This window comes from Gopherus evgoodei, chromosome 3 (assembly GCF_007399415.2).
Source record: "Gopherus evgoodei ecotype Sinaloan lineage chromosome 3, rGopEvg1_v1.p, whole genome shotgun sequence".
Taxonomy (NCBI): Eukaryota; Metazoa; Chordata; order Testudines; family Testudinidae; genus Gopherus; species Gopherus evgoodei.
In genome coordinates this window covers 126258995-126278883 of record NC_044324.1, presented here as the reverse complement: position 1 = coordinate 126278883, position 19889 = coordinate 126258995, and the positions used below count along the sequence as shown (strand labels likewise).

At 41.7% G+C, this 19889-nt stretch overlaps 1 protein-coding gene across 1 annotated transcript in view; it reads left to right on the top strand.

Moving 5' to 3' along the window:
* Positions 1-19889, top strand: part of SYNE1 (spectrin repeat containing nuclear envelope protein 1) — a 402501-nt gene that overhangs the window by 84341 nt on the left and 298271 nt on the right. The window contains exons 24-28 of the mRNA XM_030556596.1: positions 3801-3959; positions 4323-4531; positions 4818-4926; positions 10946-11110; positions 16707-16874. Of these exons, the coding sequence (XP_030412456.1) occupies positions 3801-3959; positions 4323-4531; positions 4818-4926; positions 10946-11110; positions 16707-16874 (810 nt within the window). The remainder of the gene's footprint in view (positions 1-3800; positions 3960-4322; positions 4532-4817; positions 4927-10945; positions 11111-16706; positions 16875-19889) is intronic.

Genomic DNA, 19889 nt, shown 5'->3' with positions numbered 1-19889 from the left:
ATCAAATACAGTTACACAAAACTGTGTTAAAAGAATATTATTACAGTTGCAAAGTCGAGCACACAGAAGTAATGGAAATGCCAGAATTAAGCTTGCCTTGCTTGGTCCCCCTGTGCATATGCATTAGGATACAGTCATTAATTACATGGTCACATACTACTTTTTTCCATAGGATGCCTGTGTCCTTCAGAACACAGGATGGACAGTGTTCACTTAAATAGCAGCTATTCAGTATTTTATTTTCCCCTCATTGTTTAGTGTGTGGCTTTAGACTTTATTTATTGTACTATTCAAAAACAGACAGATTTATTAATTTCTTCATGGGCATTCTTGTGTCACCCATCACTATAATATCTGAATGCTTTGTAGATGTTCATGAGTTAATCTTCACAATACCTCTGTGAGGTGAGGGAAATTATCCCCATTAGAGAAATGGGGAACTGAGGCACAAAAGGATTAGGTCAAGCTTATTGCTCAATTTGAAACAGCTAGAACTTGATTTTTCAGAATATTTAGTAGTATATTGCTTTATATCTTTATATATTTGAACACAGTTCCCATTGTCTTCATTTGCACCTGTGAGTGCTTAGCACTTCTGCAAATCAAATACCAGGATCACAAGTTGGGCACCCAGAGAATGAGGAACACACAGCTAGTGACCACCTGTGAAGAATTTAGTGTAAGTGAGTTGCCCACTGTCACATAGAAACTTGGTGGCCAGTTTTCCAGGGCAACATTCAGCTGTCCAAATCAGGAGACCCACCTTTCTCTTCCTGCAATCCTCTGCCTCATTCACTACACACCTTCCAACTTCTGAAACAAATGAGATAGGGTCCTACAGATGACAATCTCCTTTGCTATGCAACCCTGATTCATCTCCCAGAGCAGGTCCATCCTTTGCACTGGATGATGCAGGGTTCATATGGAAAAAACAGTATGTGATCACGTATTTAAGGACTGTATCATAATGTATACACACGGGGGGGTTAAAGTAAGATTTCTAAGACATATTCAATTCTGGTACTTTCTACTTTTGAGTACTTGACTTTGTTCTTTTAATGTGAATTTTTGTGTGTAATTTCCTAGGTTTTTTTTTAAAAGGCAAACTGAAAAAATAATTAATTCCATCACGTGGCATCATGTTGACACCCACGTGGATCATCAGCAGAGTTGAAACCTTTAGATTCCACCACACAATCCTCTGCTACTTGAGCTAATGGACTAACTGATAGCAGTAGTAGGTTATTATACTCTATATGGACCAGCACAACAGAGGGAAGAGACACACATTTTGTCAGTGGATTTCACAGATATTTCCTGACAGAAGAAGAATGGTGAGACCCAGGAATCTTGGGCTCCATTTCAGGTTCAGGAGGGATGTGTTCTTTAGTGGGTAGAAACTCTTCTGCCTGTTTCCTCCCTAGCTTGATTTCTTCTGTTACGTCCCTTCCAACTTCTTCTTGTTCCAGTCCTGTCTCTTTCTCATCCCTGACTCCTCATCACAATCTCATTCTCCTCTCCTACCCAATCTCCACTCCTCAGATTTCTAATCTAAATCCCAGTCTCCGTTCCCACCCAGTTGTAGTCTACCCCACTAGAATAACAGTCCCAGTCTCCCTCCATGCATGTCAATGAGTTTTTAGTGCCAGTTTCCTTGCCTAGCCAGTACCAGTTTCCCACTCTCGGCTTCTCATTGAAGTAGTTCTTTTCCCGCAGCCTCCAGTCACCCCCTGCCCACATTCCCCGTTGTCTTTGGCGCCCAGTCTCAGTCTCCCTCCCTGAGCTCCAATCTCAGTGTCTCCCCACCAGCCATCTCCTTGTCCCAGTTCTCCCCTTATATCCTCGCTTCTTGTCAGATGTATCTCCCCTCCACCCAATCTTCTTCCCACTGGCCAGCTGGTCCCAGTCTCTCCCCAGGGTCCTCATCCAATCTCAATCTTTCCACTCTATCTATTTGCTCCCAACCACACATCCCGCACTCCAGTCTCCTTGCCAAACCTGTCCCAACAGTCATTTCTAATGCCCAGATTTTGTTTTTTCCCTAGTCTCATTCTTGGAAATGGCTGAACTGTTTTGGCTGAAATTAAAAAAAAAAAAAATCATCAGCCTGAGTCAGACATCTCACATGGAAAATTTCAGCCGGAACAGTTAAAGTTTGGAAAAGTTGCAAGCAGCTGAAAACCAAGTTTTATAATGAGAAGTATGGAGCAATAAGAGATGGTACCCGTGCTGCTGCTAGTGCTGCCTTTAATATCACCTAACCTTTTCATGCTTTACACTGAAGCAGAGCTGCCTGTAGTTACCATAGTAACACTAATAAAACAGATTTTTAATAGATTAGGCTTTCAGTTTAAACAGTGCTTATTCCCAAAGACTGAAGTGACTGAGCAAAAACTGATAATAAGTCACAGAACAATTGTATTATACTTTATGGACCAAGTTTTCAAATAGTCCTCTAAGAATATGCCTATAGAATGTTCAGGTTCAACATGTGGGGAAGCACACAGCTCTCCATTTGAGTACATCTTGCATACATCATTGGGGTAGCTAAATATCTAGAGTGGAGTTTTCAAAAGCACTAAGCATTGGCCTAATTCTCTGGGAATTTTACTGTTGACTGCAGTGCAAGCAAAATTAGGCCAACACTGACCATTTTGGAAAATCCTGCCCCATATGTGAACCTGTGGCTTTTAATATACACAAAAGCAGGTGCCCTCGGGGGCTGTTGCTAATGTAGCCACACTATTATTATCTTCATTATTTATTTTTATTGAGGTAGCACCTAGAAGCCCCAGTCATAGATCAGAACCTAACTGTGCTAGCACTGTACACAATATTGTGAAAACAATGAGGAGTCCTTGTGGCACCTTGGAGACTACCACATTTATTTGGGCATAAGCTTTCGTGGGCCAGAACCCACTTCATCAGATGTATGAAGTAAAAGATATAGGAACAGGTATAACTACATGAAAGGATGTGGGGTGGTTTACCAAGTGTTAGATCAGTCTAACGAGATAAATCAATTAACATCAGGGTACCAAGGAGGAAAAATAACTTTTGAAGTGGTAAGAGAGTGGCCCATTTCAGACAGTTGACAAGAATGTGTGAGGAACAGTAGGGGGAAATTAGTATTGAGGATATTAGGTTTAGGTTTTATAATGACCCAAACACTCCCAGTCTTTATTCAGGCCTAATCTGATGGTGTCCTGTTTGCAAATTAATTCCAGTTCTGCAATTTCACGTTGGAGTCTGTTTTTGAAGTTTTTTTGTTGAAGAATTGCCGCTTTTAGGTCTGTTATTGAGTAGCCAGAGAAATTGAAGTGTTCTCCTGCTGGTTTTTGAGTTTTATGTTTTCTGATGTCAGATTTATGTCCATTTATTCTTTTGCATACAGACTGTCCACATACCATTATGTGCCTGCAATGCCCCTATGCAATGTACATTGGCCAAACTGGACAGTCTTATGCCCAAATAAATCTGTTAGTCTCTAAGGTACCACCTCGTTGTTTTTGCTTATACAGACTAACACGGCCACCCCTCTGAAATCTGTCACTATTGTGAAAGAAGGTATCTGTCCTAAAGAGCTTGTGATCTAAGTATATAACTAGTAATTCTGTGTAATAGATTTATTTTATTTCCCTTCATACATGAATGCTTAAAAACATCTGTTCTCTGTGTTATAGCATGTATGTGATTTCTGTTGCACTTCAAAAATTGTTCTGTAATTCTCATTTAGCCTTACGTTGGATGAATGAAAATCATGGTTCTTTCTGTGCTTGTTTTTTCCCTATGGAGTATAGGATCTCCAGGCAGAAGCCCCATATCATTTGGTCCATCTGAAGATTGAAGTGGAGAAAAGCAAACTCCTAGGCACAGTGGAAGAGTGTAGATCTGAACTTGCTAGAGAGAACAGGCTGGTTGCCAGCAAGGGCAGTGAAAAGATCATCAAAGAGCATAAGGTATGCACCATGTGCCACCATGTAGACATGTGTAAATGCATTCAGATACAAAGGATATAAAAACCAAGGTCTCACTGACCACAATCAGGTTACTCGCGATTTACATTAATGCAACTCGACTGATTTCAGCAATGTGAAATTGGTGTAACATGGCAGTAAATTGGACCCCTGGATGGAGGTTCTGTAAGTTCTCTGAACAACTTTTAAGTGTACTAAGATTTGAAATATTAGAGGAAAGGAGAATTTGATTTACTTTTGTACTGATATGCAAAAGCTGGGAGCCTGCTTAGTTTTATTTAAAAAAATAAATGTATTTTGTGGCTTTGTCAGTTTGTATTATTGTTGCTTTTTCCCCCTTTTCAGTTTTTCTTCAGTGATAAGGGACCCTATCAGTTGTGTGAGAAAAGGCTGCAGCTGATTGAAGAACTGTGCCTGAAACTCCCAGAATGGGATCAACTTAAGACTACATCAGAAAGCAGCCAAGAAACCCTCAAGGAACTTAAATCTCAGATCGATAGCACCTATGTGAAGCTAAAAGAGAACCCCGACAAATGGAAGGAGTACAGGAATAGGTACTAGTTCTTTTGTTAGCTGGGTATGACAGAGCCTTGGTCAGAACAATTACTGTATGTGCTCTTCTTTAAAACTTCCAGTCATAGAAAAATACAATTCGAAGAACAGTAAATACTTTTTTTGTTCACAAACAGAAAACTCTGTTTTATATAGTAGGTCCAAAATAATCTGTTTTTCTTCTTATTTTTTTTTTAATTTACGCTAATAATTATCAGCTGTGGCTAGATAAAGGCTAGTTTACAGCTACCTTTTAACTTGTTTTCTGTTGTGTGTCTTTGATTTCAGAATTTCTGAATTAGCAAGTTGGATTTCATCAAAGGAGAGTGAGCTAAAGAAGATTAAGCATGATGTCAATGATACTACCAAATACAAACGATTTAAAACAGCCACAGAGGTTAGTTCTTAGCTTATATTCAAATAAAGGAGAGTGATTTCTTCCCTGGACTTCAGTGGTGCTCCCCATCAGTTCAGCTGAACAGAATCGGTACCTATGGCCTATACAAAAAGAGAAGCTGGAGGCAGGGTCCATCTCACCACCTACCTTCACATCAGTGAGCAGATCTGGCTGGCAACACAGAGATGTAGCGTTTAAGGCCAGAAGAGACAACCAGAATATCTAGTCTGACCTATATATCACAAGCCAGCAACACCACCCAGCACCTGCACACTAAACCCAACAACCAAAATTAGACCGAAGTGTTACAGCCCCCAGAAGACTAAATTGGTGTTTGCCACAAGTAGAGAATAGGAGGGACCAAGGTGCACTAAAGCCCAAGATCCCTGCAATGGCAGGGAATATAGTGATGGATACCCCAATGATCCTGGAGAGTTAACCACACCCCATATTGGGGCAACCCTCCCAAGATCACAGTCTGATCTGGGAGAAGAATCCTTCTGAACCCCAAATATGACCATCAGTTGGACCCTGAACATGTGAACAAGAACCAGCCAATCTGAAAGAGAGAAAGTTGGACGCCACCTCAGTACAATTTCCCACCCTGGTCAGTGTCCCATCTTCAGCAGTGGCCATCCCTGATACTTCAGAGAAAGGAGACAAAAGACCCTAGAATACATTTTGGTGGGGGAATCTCTTCCTGATCCCTGCAGGTGACTGGCTGAAGCCCCGAACCATGAGATTTTTAGGAGTGTAGGACATAAACTGGAAGGGGTGCCAAGCCCTGCCCTCCACCATCACAAGTGGTCCCTTCATACAATCGTACTCATAAATATGTCCAGCTCTCTCTTAAAACTAGTTGAGTTATTTGTCTCCACAGTTCCTAATGGGAGGTTGTTCCAGAACCTCACCTCTTTGGTGGTTAGAAACTTTCTTGTAATTTCCAGCCTGAGTTTGTTCATGGCCGGTTTATATCCATTTGTTCTTGTGCCAGCATTGTCTTTTACCTTAAATAGCTCTTCACCCTCCCTGATATTTACCTCTCTGATGTATTTATACAAAACAATCATATCCATAAGAACATAAGAATGGCCGTACTGGGTCAGACCAAAGGTCCATCTAGCCCAGTATCTGTCTACCGACAGTGGCCAATGCCAGGTGCCCCAGAGGGAGTGCAGCTAACAGACCATGATCAAGTGATCTCTCTCCTGCCATCCATCTCCATCCTCTGATGAATAGAGGCTAGGGACACCATTCTTTACCCTTCCTGGCTAATAGCCATTTATGGACTTAGCTACCATGAATTTATCCAGTTCCCTTTTAAACATTGTTATAGTCCCAGCCTTCACAACCTCCTCATGTAAGGAGTTCCACAAGTTGACTGTGCGCTGTGTGAAGAAGAACTTCCTTTTATTTGTTTTAAACCTGCTACCTATTAATTTCATTTGGTGACCCCTAGTTCTTGTATTATGGGAATAAGTAAATAACTTTTCCTTATCCACTTTCTCCACATCACTCATGATTTTATATACCTCTATCATATCCCTCCTTAGTCTCCTCTTTTCCAAGCGGAAGAGGCCTAGCCTCTTTAATCTTTCCTCATATGAGACCCTCTCCAAACCCCTAATCATTTTAGTTGCCCTTTTCTGAACCTTTTCTAGTGCTAGAATATCTTTTTTGAGGTGAGGATACCACATCTGTACACAGTATTTGAGATGTGGGCGTACCATGGATTTATATAAGGGCAATAAGATATTCTCAGTCTTATTCTCTATCCCCTTTTTAATGATTCTTAACATCTTGTTTGCTTTTTTGACCACCTCTGCTCACTGCGTGGACATCTTCAGAGAACTATCCACGATGACGCCAAGATCTTTTTCCTGACTTCTTGTAGCTAAATTAGCCCCCATCATATTGTAAGTATAGTTGGGGTTATTTTTTCCAATGTGCATTACTTTACATTTATCCACATTAAATTTCATTTGCCATTTTGTTGCCCAATCACTTAGTTTTGTGAGATCTTTTTGAAGTTCTTCACAATCTGCTTTGGTCTTAACTATGTTGAGTAGTTTAGTATCATCTGCAAACTTTGCCACTTCACAATTTACCCCTTTCTCCAGATCATTTATGAATAAATTGAATAGAATTGGTCCTAGAACTGACCCTTGGGGAACACCACTAGCTACCCCTCTCCATTCTGAGAATTTACCATTAATTCCTACCCTTTGTTCCCTGTCTTTTAACAAGTTCTCAGTCCATGAAAGGACCTTCCCTTTTATCCCATGACAGCTTAATTTATGTAAGAGCCTTTGGTGAGGGACCTTGTCAAAGGCTTTCTGGAAATCTAAGTATACTAGGTCCACTGGATCACCCTTGTCCACATGTTTGTTGACCCCTTCAAAGAACTCTAATAGATTAGTAAGACACGATTTCCCTTTACAGAAACCATGTTGACTGTCCCCTCTTAACCTTCTTTTTGCTAGACTAAACAAAGCCAAACTCTTCCAGTCTCCTCCCAGAAGACAGGCCCTCCATATCGCTGATCATCCTAGTAGCCCTTCTCTGCACCTGTTCCAGTTTAAAGTCATCTTTCTTGAACATGGGTGACCAGAACTGTACACAATATTCCACATGAGGTCTTACCCCGGTCTTATACAATGACATTAATACTCCTCTATCCCTAGTGGAAATGCCTAGCCTGATAATCTTAGGACTGCATTTGTCTTTTTCACAGCTGCATCACATTAGTGGCTCATAGTCATCCTGTGATAGACCCACACACCTAGTCTATCTTCTATCCTGTGATTTCCAACTGATGAGCCATCAGCTTGTAGCAGAAATTCTTATTATTAGAGCCTAAGACCTTACACTTTGTAGTATTGAATTTCATCCCATTTCTGTTATTCCAGGCTTCAAGGTCATCCAGCTCTTTCTGTGTAATATTCCCACCCTCCTCTGGATTGATGGTGCCTCTCAACTTTGTATCATCAGCACATTTCATTAGTGCACACTTTTTGTGCCAAGGTCATTAACAAAAATATTAAATAAGATTGGTCCCAAGACTGGTCCTTTAGGATCTCCACTAGTAATCTCCCTCCAGTCTGGTAATTCACCTTTCAGTAGAACGTGTTGTCTTATCTCCGTTAGCCAGTTCCTTTCCCACCTTACACTACTTCTCTTGACCCCTACCTTCCCTAATTTAACTAATAATTTCCCATGTGGAATCATGTCAAATGCTTTCCTAAAGTATAAAAATATTAGTTTTACTGCACTTCCCTTATTATAAAATCAGTTTTTTTTCCTCAAAGAAGGAAATCAGGTTAGTTAGGCATAGTCTGTCTTTGGTAAACCCATATTGCATTATATCCCCTTTTCCATTTGCCTCCATGAATTTAATTATTCTTCACAATTTGTTCTAAAGCCTTGCAAACAACTGAGGTCAGACTAATAGATCTGTAATTGCCAGAATCACTTTTTTCCTTTTCTTAAATATATCTATGACGTTAACTGTGATGCCGTCGTATGGCACTACCCCTGAATAGACAGAAGTATTAAAAATCCTTACTATCAGGCTAGCAATCTATCAAGCCAGTTCTTTCAGTGTTTTGAGATGGAAATTATCCAGTCTTTCCCCACCCCCTTTGAGAGCATTAAGCTCTTTAAGAGGAGGGAGCTGGTAGAGTAGCTGAGGATCTGAACCTTTGATTAAATTCATTGATGTTAATAACTCAGGATGTATATCGGAACAGAATTTGACCCTTTTTCTTTTTTACAGTAGAAGGGAAAACAGGACTACAAATTAGTACAGTTTCTTGAGGTTCTTGCAAGTAATTAGCAGATTATAAGGCATATCTATGCCGAGAAAAGGAATTTGAGTGACCTTGAAAAAGCGCACAAGTCAGAGGATTGATGGCATGACTCTGCTATATCCTCTTATTAGCACTAGCCTAGAGACATAAACAGTTGGGAAAAAGTGAATGAAATGGGAAAGAATTGCTATTTTAGAAATTTTAAAAAAGTATATAGATGCTTATATAATTTGAAATATTATTCAACAAATAATACTCTAGGGAAAATCAGAGTTAATAATAAAAATTAAATTATTAACTAAAATTATAATTAAAATCTTTATTACATTCTATAAATAACTGTGGCTTCTTTAACAAGCAGCAGGGAGATTTCTTGCGCTGTTAGCAGTCTTCACCTTGTAAAAAATATGAAGGTATAATAAGAAACATTTTGTTTCTATTCGGGTCATTCCTAATTTCCACATCTGCTGTGTTCAGTAGAAGAGCTTGTGCAGTCACCTATAGATAAAAGCCATTTCTTGGTACTTAATGAAAGACAGTCAAAGCTAACGCAGTGCTTTCCATACCATGCCATCCAGTTTTATTCAGAACTCCCCATGGATTTTGCAGGTGATTTCTACAGCCATAGAAGGCAAGGTTGACTGATTTAAGTACCAGTTTATTAACACTGCACTGAAGTGCTAATACCTCATTGAATGACTTCATTATGATGTGATGAGAAGGTATACACGTCTGAGAGATAGCTGTAAGATGGCAAAATAGTGGTGTTTTTGGTAAATAGCCCTTCAGCCCTTACACCTCTGAGCAGTTCCATTTTAGTCAATGGGACTTCTCACGTGTGGAAAGGCTTTTTACCACTGGTCCCTAAAATGACCATATCAATATTTTTTTAAAAGCATGGGTTTTTATATGTAGGGAAAATGTGCTTCACTTACCTTTTATACTGAAGGACTTAGGTGCCTATTGCCGTTTTAGGCACCTAACTCCCCAAATCAGGCACCAGTGGAATTCACAGAACCCCCCCCTAGCTGTCACCAAATCCTGTAGGCACCTAAATTTGTGCAGTAAAAGTTCCCTGGGTGCCTATGTTTCTGCCTTTGAGCAAGATCACGGCAGCCCCACTCCAAGGGTCTGGATGCCTAAGCCTCAGAGCAATGCACAATCCAGGAGAAGATCAGTGTTCCTCCTCCTAAATTGCCCACCCGGGAAGCGTGTTCAGTCCTCACCTTCCAAATTTGGCACTTATAGACAAACTGATACAAAATGGAGGGGGGGAACCTCCCTCTTAACTTTTAATGGCTAGCGTATTCACCTGAGATGTGGGAGACTGCCAGTTCTGTCAACCGCCACCTGAGGGGGAGAAGGGAGTTGAACCCATCAGTACTCTAAAAAAGTTTCTTTGTGACTCTGCCCTACGTATCTGAAAATAGAAGAAAACATAGTAAAATGTTGCTAATTTGGCTAATCCCCATACTCTTTTAAACAGGAATTGGCAACCTTTGGCACATAGCCCTCCAGGGTAAGCCCCCCGACAGGACGGGATGCTTTGTTTACTTGCTGCATTGGCAGGTTCAGCCGATCGCAGCTCCCACTGGCCGCGATTCGCCGCTCTGGCCAATAGGGGTGGTGGGAAGCGGCAACCAGCATATCCCTCGGCCCGCGCCACTTTCTGCAGCCCCCATTGGCCTGGGATGGCGAACCACAGCCAGCGGGAGCCATGATTGGCCGAACCTATGGACACAGCAGGTAAATAAACCAGCCCGACCCGCCGCCAGGATGCTTACTCTGGCAGGCCGCGTACCAATGGTTGCCGATCCCTGCTTTAAAATATGCAATGTAATCCTATTTTAGATACATATATGCAGGATATTGTATGGTCAAAATATATACAATATATACCATGTGGATAATGAGCACCAAAAATGCTAGCCTATAGGAGGAAAAAAAACAGGCTTCAGCAATGTAATCAGTAAGGGACAATCCTGTATTGCTTGTGGAAGGAATGCAAGATTCAGCCCTGTGTAGAACATGACAGACTCCATGGGAATTAGAGAAAAATACTATCCTGCAGTCTTCAAAGGAAAATACACAGACTCTTACACACATACTTTTGTGCTGCTAACCATAGGATTCATAGCAAATTGCCCATGAGTATTATTTGCTGGTATATTTAATTGATTCTAAGCTCGTACATTTGTGATTCTTGTTAGATAATCCGACAAGATATCAGCAAACAAGGAGAAAATGTCAACTGGCTGAAATCTAGACTTGCTGTTCTGACTGAGGTTTCTGCTGAGGATGAAGCCAGAAAGAAGGAGGATGAGTTATCTAAACTTTCTAGCGATTTCAAGGGACTCCTGCATTTGCTGGCTGAGGTATAATATGAGAAACACAATGCCACTACATTTACAGCATCATATGTAGAGACATCCGCCATGCTGCACAACACTAAGTGACCTGCTGTTTTTTTTAATTACACTAGAAGCACACAACAACCCAAATTCATTCAGATTCCAGATACAGCAAAGCCTTGAGTCTAACAAACAAAAATATTGACAAAGCTGATCAGCAGACTCCTGAATCTTTCTCTGCTTCAGATGAACATTTCTGAATCCAGAATATCTGCAGTGCTTTAGGAGTTTTTATCTAAAAGAGGAACATTAGTTTGCTATAATTAAATACTGTCAGGCATTTCACATTGACAGCCTAGTGATGTGGGTTTCTCAGGTTTGGAAGTCTCAGGTTTCAGTTGCAACCCCTAGGCTAAATCACATCCTTGCACTCCAAAGTAAGAACATCTAACATGAACTAGATTGGCAGAATCAGGATCTAAGTGGTTGGGCCCCTTGCCGTCCTTACTGGCTGATGTGCAACCAAATTCTGGTATCACTCAAGTCAGTGGGTGTTTTTGGCCCCTAAGAGACAGCGTACTAGGACACTACTTTCTGGCCTGAGAAAAAGGTTATTGATGAATCATTGCAAACAGAACTGCTTTTGCATGGTTCATCAATGCCTGAATCAAGTCTTTTGAGCACTGATGATTCCCCAGCACCACATCAGCCCACTTCACCTCTGGCCCCTCCGTTTTCTAGTGAGGAAGAAGATACTGAAGAGGAAGGTGTCTTCTTATCTTAGCAGTCATCTCCCATAGAATCTACTCTGGGTCCACCAGTACAGCCTAAAACCCACCACAAGGATGATATCCAGACCTGGTGGGGCTTCTCATGGATGCCATTGCTTATGCCATTTCCACTCAGTGACCCTACTGGGACCTCTGAGGGCCTACAGGAGACAGTATCTCAAACCCTCGAATCTATACAGAGAGAGGCTTAGATCTCCCCCATCACTCTCCGTTGCTGCACCTTCAGAGCCCCCTGAGGAGAGAGCTGAAGAACAGGAAGAAGCCTGGGAACAGGTTACAACACCAACATCCTTCTTCATCGCCAGACGAGGCCATAATGCTGCTGCCACCCACAGTGGTGGACAATTTTAAACCCTTCCAGGAACTCTTTAAAAGAATCGCTGATATCCTAGAGATTTGTCTAGAGGAGGTTCCAGGGTCCCAGCACAAACTACTGGACATTCTCCATACATCCTCCTCATCTCAAATTGCACTTCCCATACATGGTGCACCAATGGACCAGCCAAAAATGTATGACAGACCCCAGCTACGATACTACCCACCTACAAGAGAGTGGATAAGAAATACTATGTTCCCTCTAAAGGACTAGGCTTCTTATTTTCTCACCCTGCACCAAATTCACTAACAAGGCAGACAACAACAACAGAGATCCACTCCATACAACAAAGAACGGAAACGTTTGGATCTTTTTGGCCACATGACCTATTCATCCACCACTCTTCAGTTCTGGATTGCCAGATATGCTGCCCTAATGGCAAAATACAACCACACTCCAAACTCACTGAATTTATTGACATCATACCAGAGAACAAAAGAGACCAATTTAAGTCTATAATTTCAGAGGGCCAACTCCTATCCAGAACCTCCTTACAGGCCTCTCTAGATGTGGCTGATAAGAATGTAAGAACAGCCATACTGGGTCATACCAAAGGTCCATCCAGCACAGTATCGTGTCTACCGACCGTGGCCAATGCCAGGTGCCCCAGAGGGAGTGAACCTAACAGGTAATGATCAAGTGATCTCTCTGCTGATACAGCGGTGTGCTCCATGGCCACTGCTACAGTTATGTGCCAGGCTTCATGCTCCGCCTGTCTGGCTTCCTAACGGAGGTACAATCCACTGTCGAGGGCCTCCCATTTGATGGCCAGAAGCTGTTCGTGGCAAAAACTGATGACTCATTTCATACTCTGAAAGACTCGAGAGTGACACTCTGCTCCCTGGATATATAGACACCTGCATCAAAAAGAAAAAAGGGTCAATACTAGCCCACTCAGCGCACGAGATCACCCATACACCTCAGAACTAAGGCACTACGACACACAAAGGCAAAGACAGGGGCCTTCAAAACATCACCAGCCTCCTCCATTCTTATGCACTGACACCATCCCCTGTTTTGGATACCGGTTGACCTGTTTATGCCCAGTATGGTAATCCATCACCACAGAGAAATGGGTTCTGGAGATAATCCTTTCAGGCTATACAATAGCATTAATCCCTGCCCCCACCATCCCTCCTCAGGGACCCCTCTCACAAACACTTTCTACAGCAAGAAGTAAATCATCTCCCACATCTGGGTGTCCTGGAACACATACCATCGCAACACAGAGGGAAGGGTTTTTTCTCCCACTACTTCTTAACTCAGGAAAAGAACGGTCTATTTTAGACCTCAGAAAATGCTGCAGATTTGTCAGGGTCCAATGTACATATGTAAAACGTTAATTGGTTAACTGATAAGCATTAGTCCTATTGATAATATATTCAATTAACATTTAAACTCCGCTGCCTGCCCAGTCCCGGGACTCTGCTGCCAGCCTGCACGCCTGGGGCTCCGCTGCTGCCCCTTGCCCAGGATCCTGGCTGCCGCCCTGCTCCAAAAGTCCCAAATGCCAGCCCCACACCCACGGACTCAGAACTTTGGAACTATCTAAAGATTTGTCTGCGTTATCATTGTCTATTGCAAGCAGAGGCTGTCCAAATAGATTTCTGGATGTATTCACCTTTGTTAACAACAGCATGACATATAACCTCCACCAGGGATGCGAACCCACTCTACGGTCATTATCAACCTCAGTAGCATTTCTCAACAATGTACCAATCAAGGACATATGTAAAGTGGTCACCTGGGCTTCCGCAGAGAGGTTAACAAAACACTGTGTGATAAATCAGAGCTCAAGATCGGATGTACTGGTAGGACTTACGCAACTCCAAAGCCCCTTCTGTCCAACAAGGGGCACTGCTCGACAGTCACCTGAAGTAGAGAACCCACAGGGACACTTCTTGAAGAATAAGAAAGTAACTGAAGGAGGTCTGGTTGTACGGTGCTAGATAGGCACTGACAATGACACGACATGGGGAGAGCACATGCACGACTCAGATGAGCACTGCTGCTGAAATTCTCCTCTCAAAGGTGCAGGGACACACCCAACACCTGAAGTGGAGCATCCACAGGGACACTATTTCAAAGAATCTCAGTTATTGCAGAGGGTGAGGAACCTTCTCTTGTGAATCCCTGTACCAAAGGGGATGAACCCGTGTACCAAGTGGTAAAGGTTTTGGACTTGTGTTGAAAACAGGTGAAGGAAATGGCCTGGGGCAGACAAAGCAAGGGATCCAAATGTCTGAAGTAGGCACCTGCTCATACTTTAGGAGTCTCAAGCTGGCGTTTCTGAGAGACAAAGGGTGAAAATTTCCCCCACCCCTCAATGTTCAGGCAGGAATTATAGCCATGGAAGTGAAAAATTAAGCAGAAGATGAGAAAAAAGCCAAAAATGTACAGGAGACCCTAGAAAAAATCCCCAAAGCCCTCCAGCTCTTCAACTACTTCCATGAGCTCCAGTTCCTTTTCTAAAGAGGGAAAACTCTTGATTTCAGACTATTACTCTGAGCCAGAGAAGCAGGAGGAGTTTTTTCCCCTGGACATGTTTCAAACCAAAAGGAGGAAAGTGGTGGCCAGCATGACAAAGTTTTGCTACCCCCTACATTTCTTCATCAAATATGTTACAGGGGAGAAACTCTAGGTAAAGGGAAAGGATCACTTGGCACATCCTGGAATTTTACAGCTGATGCAATAGGGCCATTTGTGAAAAATGGCAAGATAATTCTTGCAGAAGACTAGATGATGGAAGTCATCCTCAGAAGTGACTTCAAAACTTCTTCAGCTGCCCCAAGGGCTCTCTAGTGACCACCAGTTTTACTGAGCCAAAATATTTATATTTATAATGATATAAAATGCTTTCATCTCCAGATCTATGATGAATTCAAGTAAGTTGATACAATAGAAGATATTCCTGGCTGTCATATTTATACCAGTTTATCTGTAGATTTCTTAAAGTTGCCAGCAAGAGTCATGGCAGCAAACTCAATGTCCAGGCACTGACTCTGGCTTCTGACCTGGGCAGCAAATTATTCATAGCAAATTCTCTGTGCCTCAAAAATCTCAGGAGGAAATGATTGTTAAGGTGGTGACTGACAATGCAGATAAGCCATAGTGTGAGCTATCTACTGTAATGAAGCCCTCAAAGTACTACAGGCTCTCCTACAAGCTCAAAGGACTACAAGCTCTCATACAAAGGTAGAAGATCCTTTCATTCTTAACCCAAGGAGAGACTCTTCACATTCCAGGGGCAGAATCTGTGCACAAAACACCAGTAGAAGACTAGATTCAGGAATAGGATATAGCCTTTGTCAGTGTGATTGTTCAAGGGCCTGTTTCTTCCAAAAATAGGCAGGGTATCTCACTTAAGTTTATGGACCCTGTCAACCTCAGACACAAGGATACCCTCACAGCTCTTATCTATTTCCCATCTAGCTTTGACAAACAACAAGAAGCATCAAACTGTTCTGAATAAATTGTGCTCCTCTTAGATCTAGAGGCAATTGAGCCTGCCTCTCAAGACTCTACTCCATATTTTTCATAAGAGAGACTAGGAGGAGTTTGGGGATGTCCTTGTTAGGAGGAAGATGAAAATCAGGATGGAGACTCTAGTGGCACTTTCACTGCAGTCTCTTGCAGAGACCTTCTTACATCATTGTAATTGTTCCAGATTTATACAGGCTCCAAGTATTTATTCAAACTTAATTTAATTTTCCTTGGTGTGAAGGTTGGGCTTGAAATTTTGTGAAAACTGTTGGTTCATAATGTCCTGATTTCCAGAGGGTTGGAAATACTGCATAATATAACTTTTCATGGTATTTAAGTGAATTTACCTCTTGTCTCACCCAACAGCAAGAGCCAAGAAAAGCAGAGATCCATGAACATTTAAAACAAACCCAGGAAATGTTACTAAACTTTTTCAGAACCTAAATATGGTTTGGCTTTATGTTGTCCTCAAATTTAGAGTGAAGGTTCTGTTGATTCTTAATCTGTCTGAAATATTTCACACATTCCTAAAAACTGAAATCTGTTTTCTGACTAACTACATCTTATATTTGTATTTTCTTCCACTGATATATTATTGTAGAATTGTTGATGAATGCTAGGCTAATAGGAAGTACAAATAATACAGTGAGAGAGATACTCAAATTGTGTAAATTGTCATAACTGATCTGAAATAAGTGAAGTTATGACAATTTATACCACTTGAAGATATGACCCATAAAGTATTACAAAGACATTGCAAACAGATGGAAATTAGGGTAGGATTGTCATGTTTTAGGGCTATGAATGTTTTTAGTTTTTCATTAAATACAAAGCAAAAAGGAGGTCCTAAACGACCTGGAGGTGTATGGGTTTTGCATTACAGACAATTATCATGTGTTACAAAAAATACCCCAAATGTAAATTAACCCTGTTCAGCTATTGCATATTTCAATTTTGTCCATAAATATAGATTGAGAAGATGTTAAGCACTGTTGGGGATTGTGTCCAATACAAAGAAGAAGTAAAAAGTGCCCTAGAAGAACTAATTACCAACTCAAAAGAAGCCCAAGTCGAGGCTGAGAAAATCTTAGATACAGAAAGCTTATTACAGGCTCAACAACTGCTTCTGCATCATCAGGTAGGACACTGGTCATACCCAGATTTGATATACTTGTAATGTGGAGTTTGTATCATTGACAAGCATAGAGTGTTTGTGTAGCTTCTCCTATGGTGTACTGCAGTGTATTTAATGTGACAATGTCAGGTAAAAAGTATAGCCCAGCGTAGGGAAATAGTGCTTCTGTAAGAGTGCTCATATAGCTACGTTATGCTGATGGGAGAGAGCTCTCCCGTCGACATAATAAAATCAGCTCAATGAGAGACATAGCGCTGTGCACATGAGCGCTTATGCTGGCAAAACTTATGTCGCTCAAAGGGGTGGGGTTTTTTTGTCAGACCCCGGAGCGGCAAAAGTTTTGCCGACATAAGTGCTAGTGTAGACATGACCTAAGTGATAATAGTTTATAATGATGGCATTTACTTTGTTTTGAAATAAAGAGACCAAGATTTTCAAACCTGGGTGCCCTAAATAAAAATAGCCAGATTTTCAGTGGTAATGAGCACCTGCAGCTCTCATTGAATTCACTTGCGTTCCAGAAAGTGGAAATCAGATCATTTTTATTTAGGTGCCAAAGGTTGAAATTTTTGACAAGGTGCACTCTACGAGCATTGCCATTTTTAAAGGCTAAGATTCTGATCTGATTGTTGTTAGTGTAATTGGAGGAATTCTTTACTGCAGTCATTTTTTCCAGTACTGTGCCTCCAGTAACAGAATTTGGTTTGATGACATTATATTGCCATGGTTCAATTAACCCAATGTTTCGATTTGCACAATTAATATTTTTAATATTGAGGGCTAGATTCTGCCTTCAGTTACATGAGTGTATATAACTGAAGGCAGAATTTGTCCTTAATATTCTGGTTGACTGTGTAAAACTATAAGAAGCTGTTTTGTGTAGTTAACATTAATTGATATGTAATACAAGATGTCATATTTTCACCAAATCAGGTGCTCAGCTACTGCAGTAATAGGTTCTTATTTTAAGTGATTGCAGGTAAACAGAATAAAGAAAAGTTTTTTTAAATCTTAACAGACAGTGAACCCAATTATGCAATAGTTACACACATCACTGTTTTCATAGAATCATAGAATATCAGGGTTGGAAGGGACCTCAAAAAGTCATATAGTCCAACCGCCTGCTCAAAGAAGGACCAATCCCCAACTAAATCATTCCAACCAGGGCTTTGTCAAGCCTGACCTTAAAAACCTCTAAGGAAGGAGAATCCACCACCTCCCTAAGTAACCCATTCCAGTGCTTCACCACCCGCCTTGTGAAAAAGTTTTTCCTAATATCCAACCTAAACCTCCCCCACTGCAATTTGAGACCATTACTCCTTGTTCTGTCATCTGCTACCACTGAGAACAGTCTAGATCCATCCTCTTTGGAACCCCCTTTCAGGTAGTTGAAGCAGCTATCAAATCCCCCCTCATTCTTTTCTTCTGCAGACTAAATAATCTCAGTCCCCTCAGCCTCTCCTTATAAATTATGTAGTGTGGAGCCCAAAACTGGACAGAGTACTCCAGAAGAGACCTCACCATTGCCAAATAGAGGGGAAAGATCACGTCCCTCGATCTGCTGGCAGTGCTCCTACTTATACAACCCAAAATTCTGTTAGCCTTCTTGGCAACAAGGGCACACTGTTGACACATATCCAGCTTCTTGTCTGCTGTAACCCCTAGGTCCTTTTCTGCAGAACTCCTGCCTACCCACTCAGTCCCTAATCTGTAGCAGTTCATGGTATTCTTCCGTCCTAAGTGCAGGACTCTGCACTTGTCCTTGTTGAACCTCATCAGATTTCTTTTGGCCCAATCCTCTAATTTGTCTAGGTCCCTCTGTATCCTATCTCTACTCTCCAGCGTATCTACCACTCCTCCCAGTTTAGTGTCATCTGCAAACTTGCTGAGGGTGCAGTCCACGCCGTCCTCCAGATCATTAATGAAGATATTGAACAAAACTGGCCCCAGGACTCACCCTTGGGGCATTCCACTTGATACTGGCTGCCAACTAGATGTGGCGCCATTGATCACTACCCGATGAGCCCGATGATTTAGCCAGCTTTCTATCCACCTTATAGTTCATTCATCCATCCCATACTTCTTTAACGTGCTGGCAAGGATACTGTGGGAGACTGTATCAAAAGCTTTGCTAAAGTCAAGAAATAATACATACACTGCTTTTCTCTCATCATCAGAGCCAAGTTATCTCATCATAGAAGTGAATTAGGTTAGTCAGGCATGAGTTGCCCTTGGTGAATCTATGCTAACTGTTCCTGTTCACTTCAATCATAGCAACAAATACTACTACTACTACTACTACTATTAGTAATTAATAAAGGTTGAGGGTATGTTCTATTACAGGCCGTAGAATAAGGCTTTATTCTGTGACAGTCACTCTGGGGCTTCCTTAATAAGAATCACATTATTATCAGTGTCGGTGCATGGTGTAAATGGTGTTTATTAATTCATCTTTCTGCACAGTTGGATGTGCCTTGTTATCTAACCAGAGGATGCTGTGTTGTAGCTCTGTTTCTATACAGCACGTGTCATATTTGTAAAAAACTACATCTGTGTTATAGTTGCTGTATGTGCTGGGGTTTTAAGGCTCCGCAAACCTGAGCCAATCTGAGAGAGGCAGGAAGAGGAGCACTACTCACAGAGACTTGGCAGGTTTATCCTTTCATAAGCCAGGAAGAGTCATGGGTGAAATTCTCACCCTGTCCCGGCCCCTGTATGGCAGATGCGGGCAGTGGTACAAATGGGGTCTTTAAAAGTCCTGGAACTTGCTGCACTCAGAAGAGAACTGAGACAGACAGCTGCAGGCTGCTTTCTGAGGATTCCTTCATAAACCCCAGCAAAGGGACATGTCCGAGGCTGGAGGTGGGTGGGACACTGACATGCAAGAGGGTGGAGCTTTGGCATTTGCTGTTTGCTGGCTGTGTGGCTGTACAGTGTACTTCCCTCAGTGCTGCTCTGCATCTGGTGAGTGACACAGAGAAGGAGCAGGGCTACTGCCATGTTCACAACACAACCAAA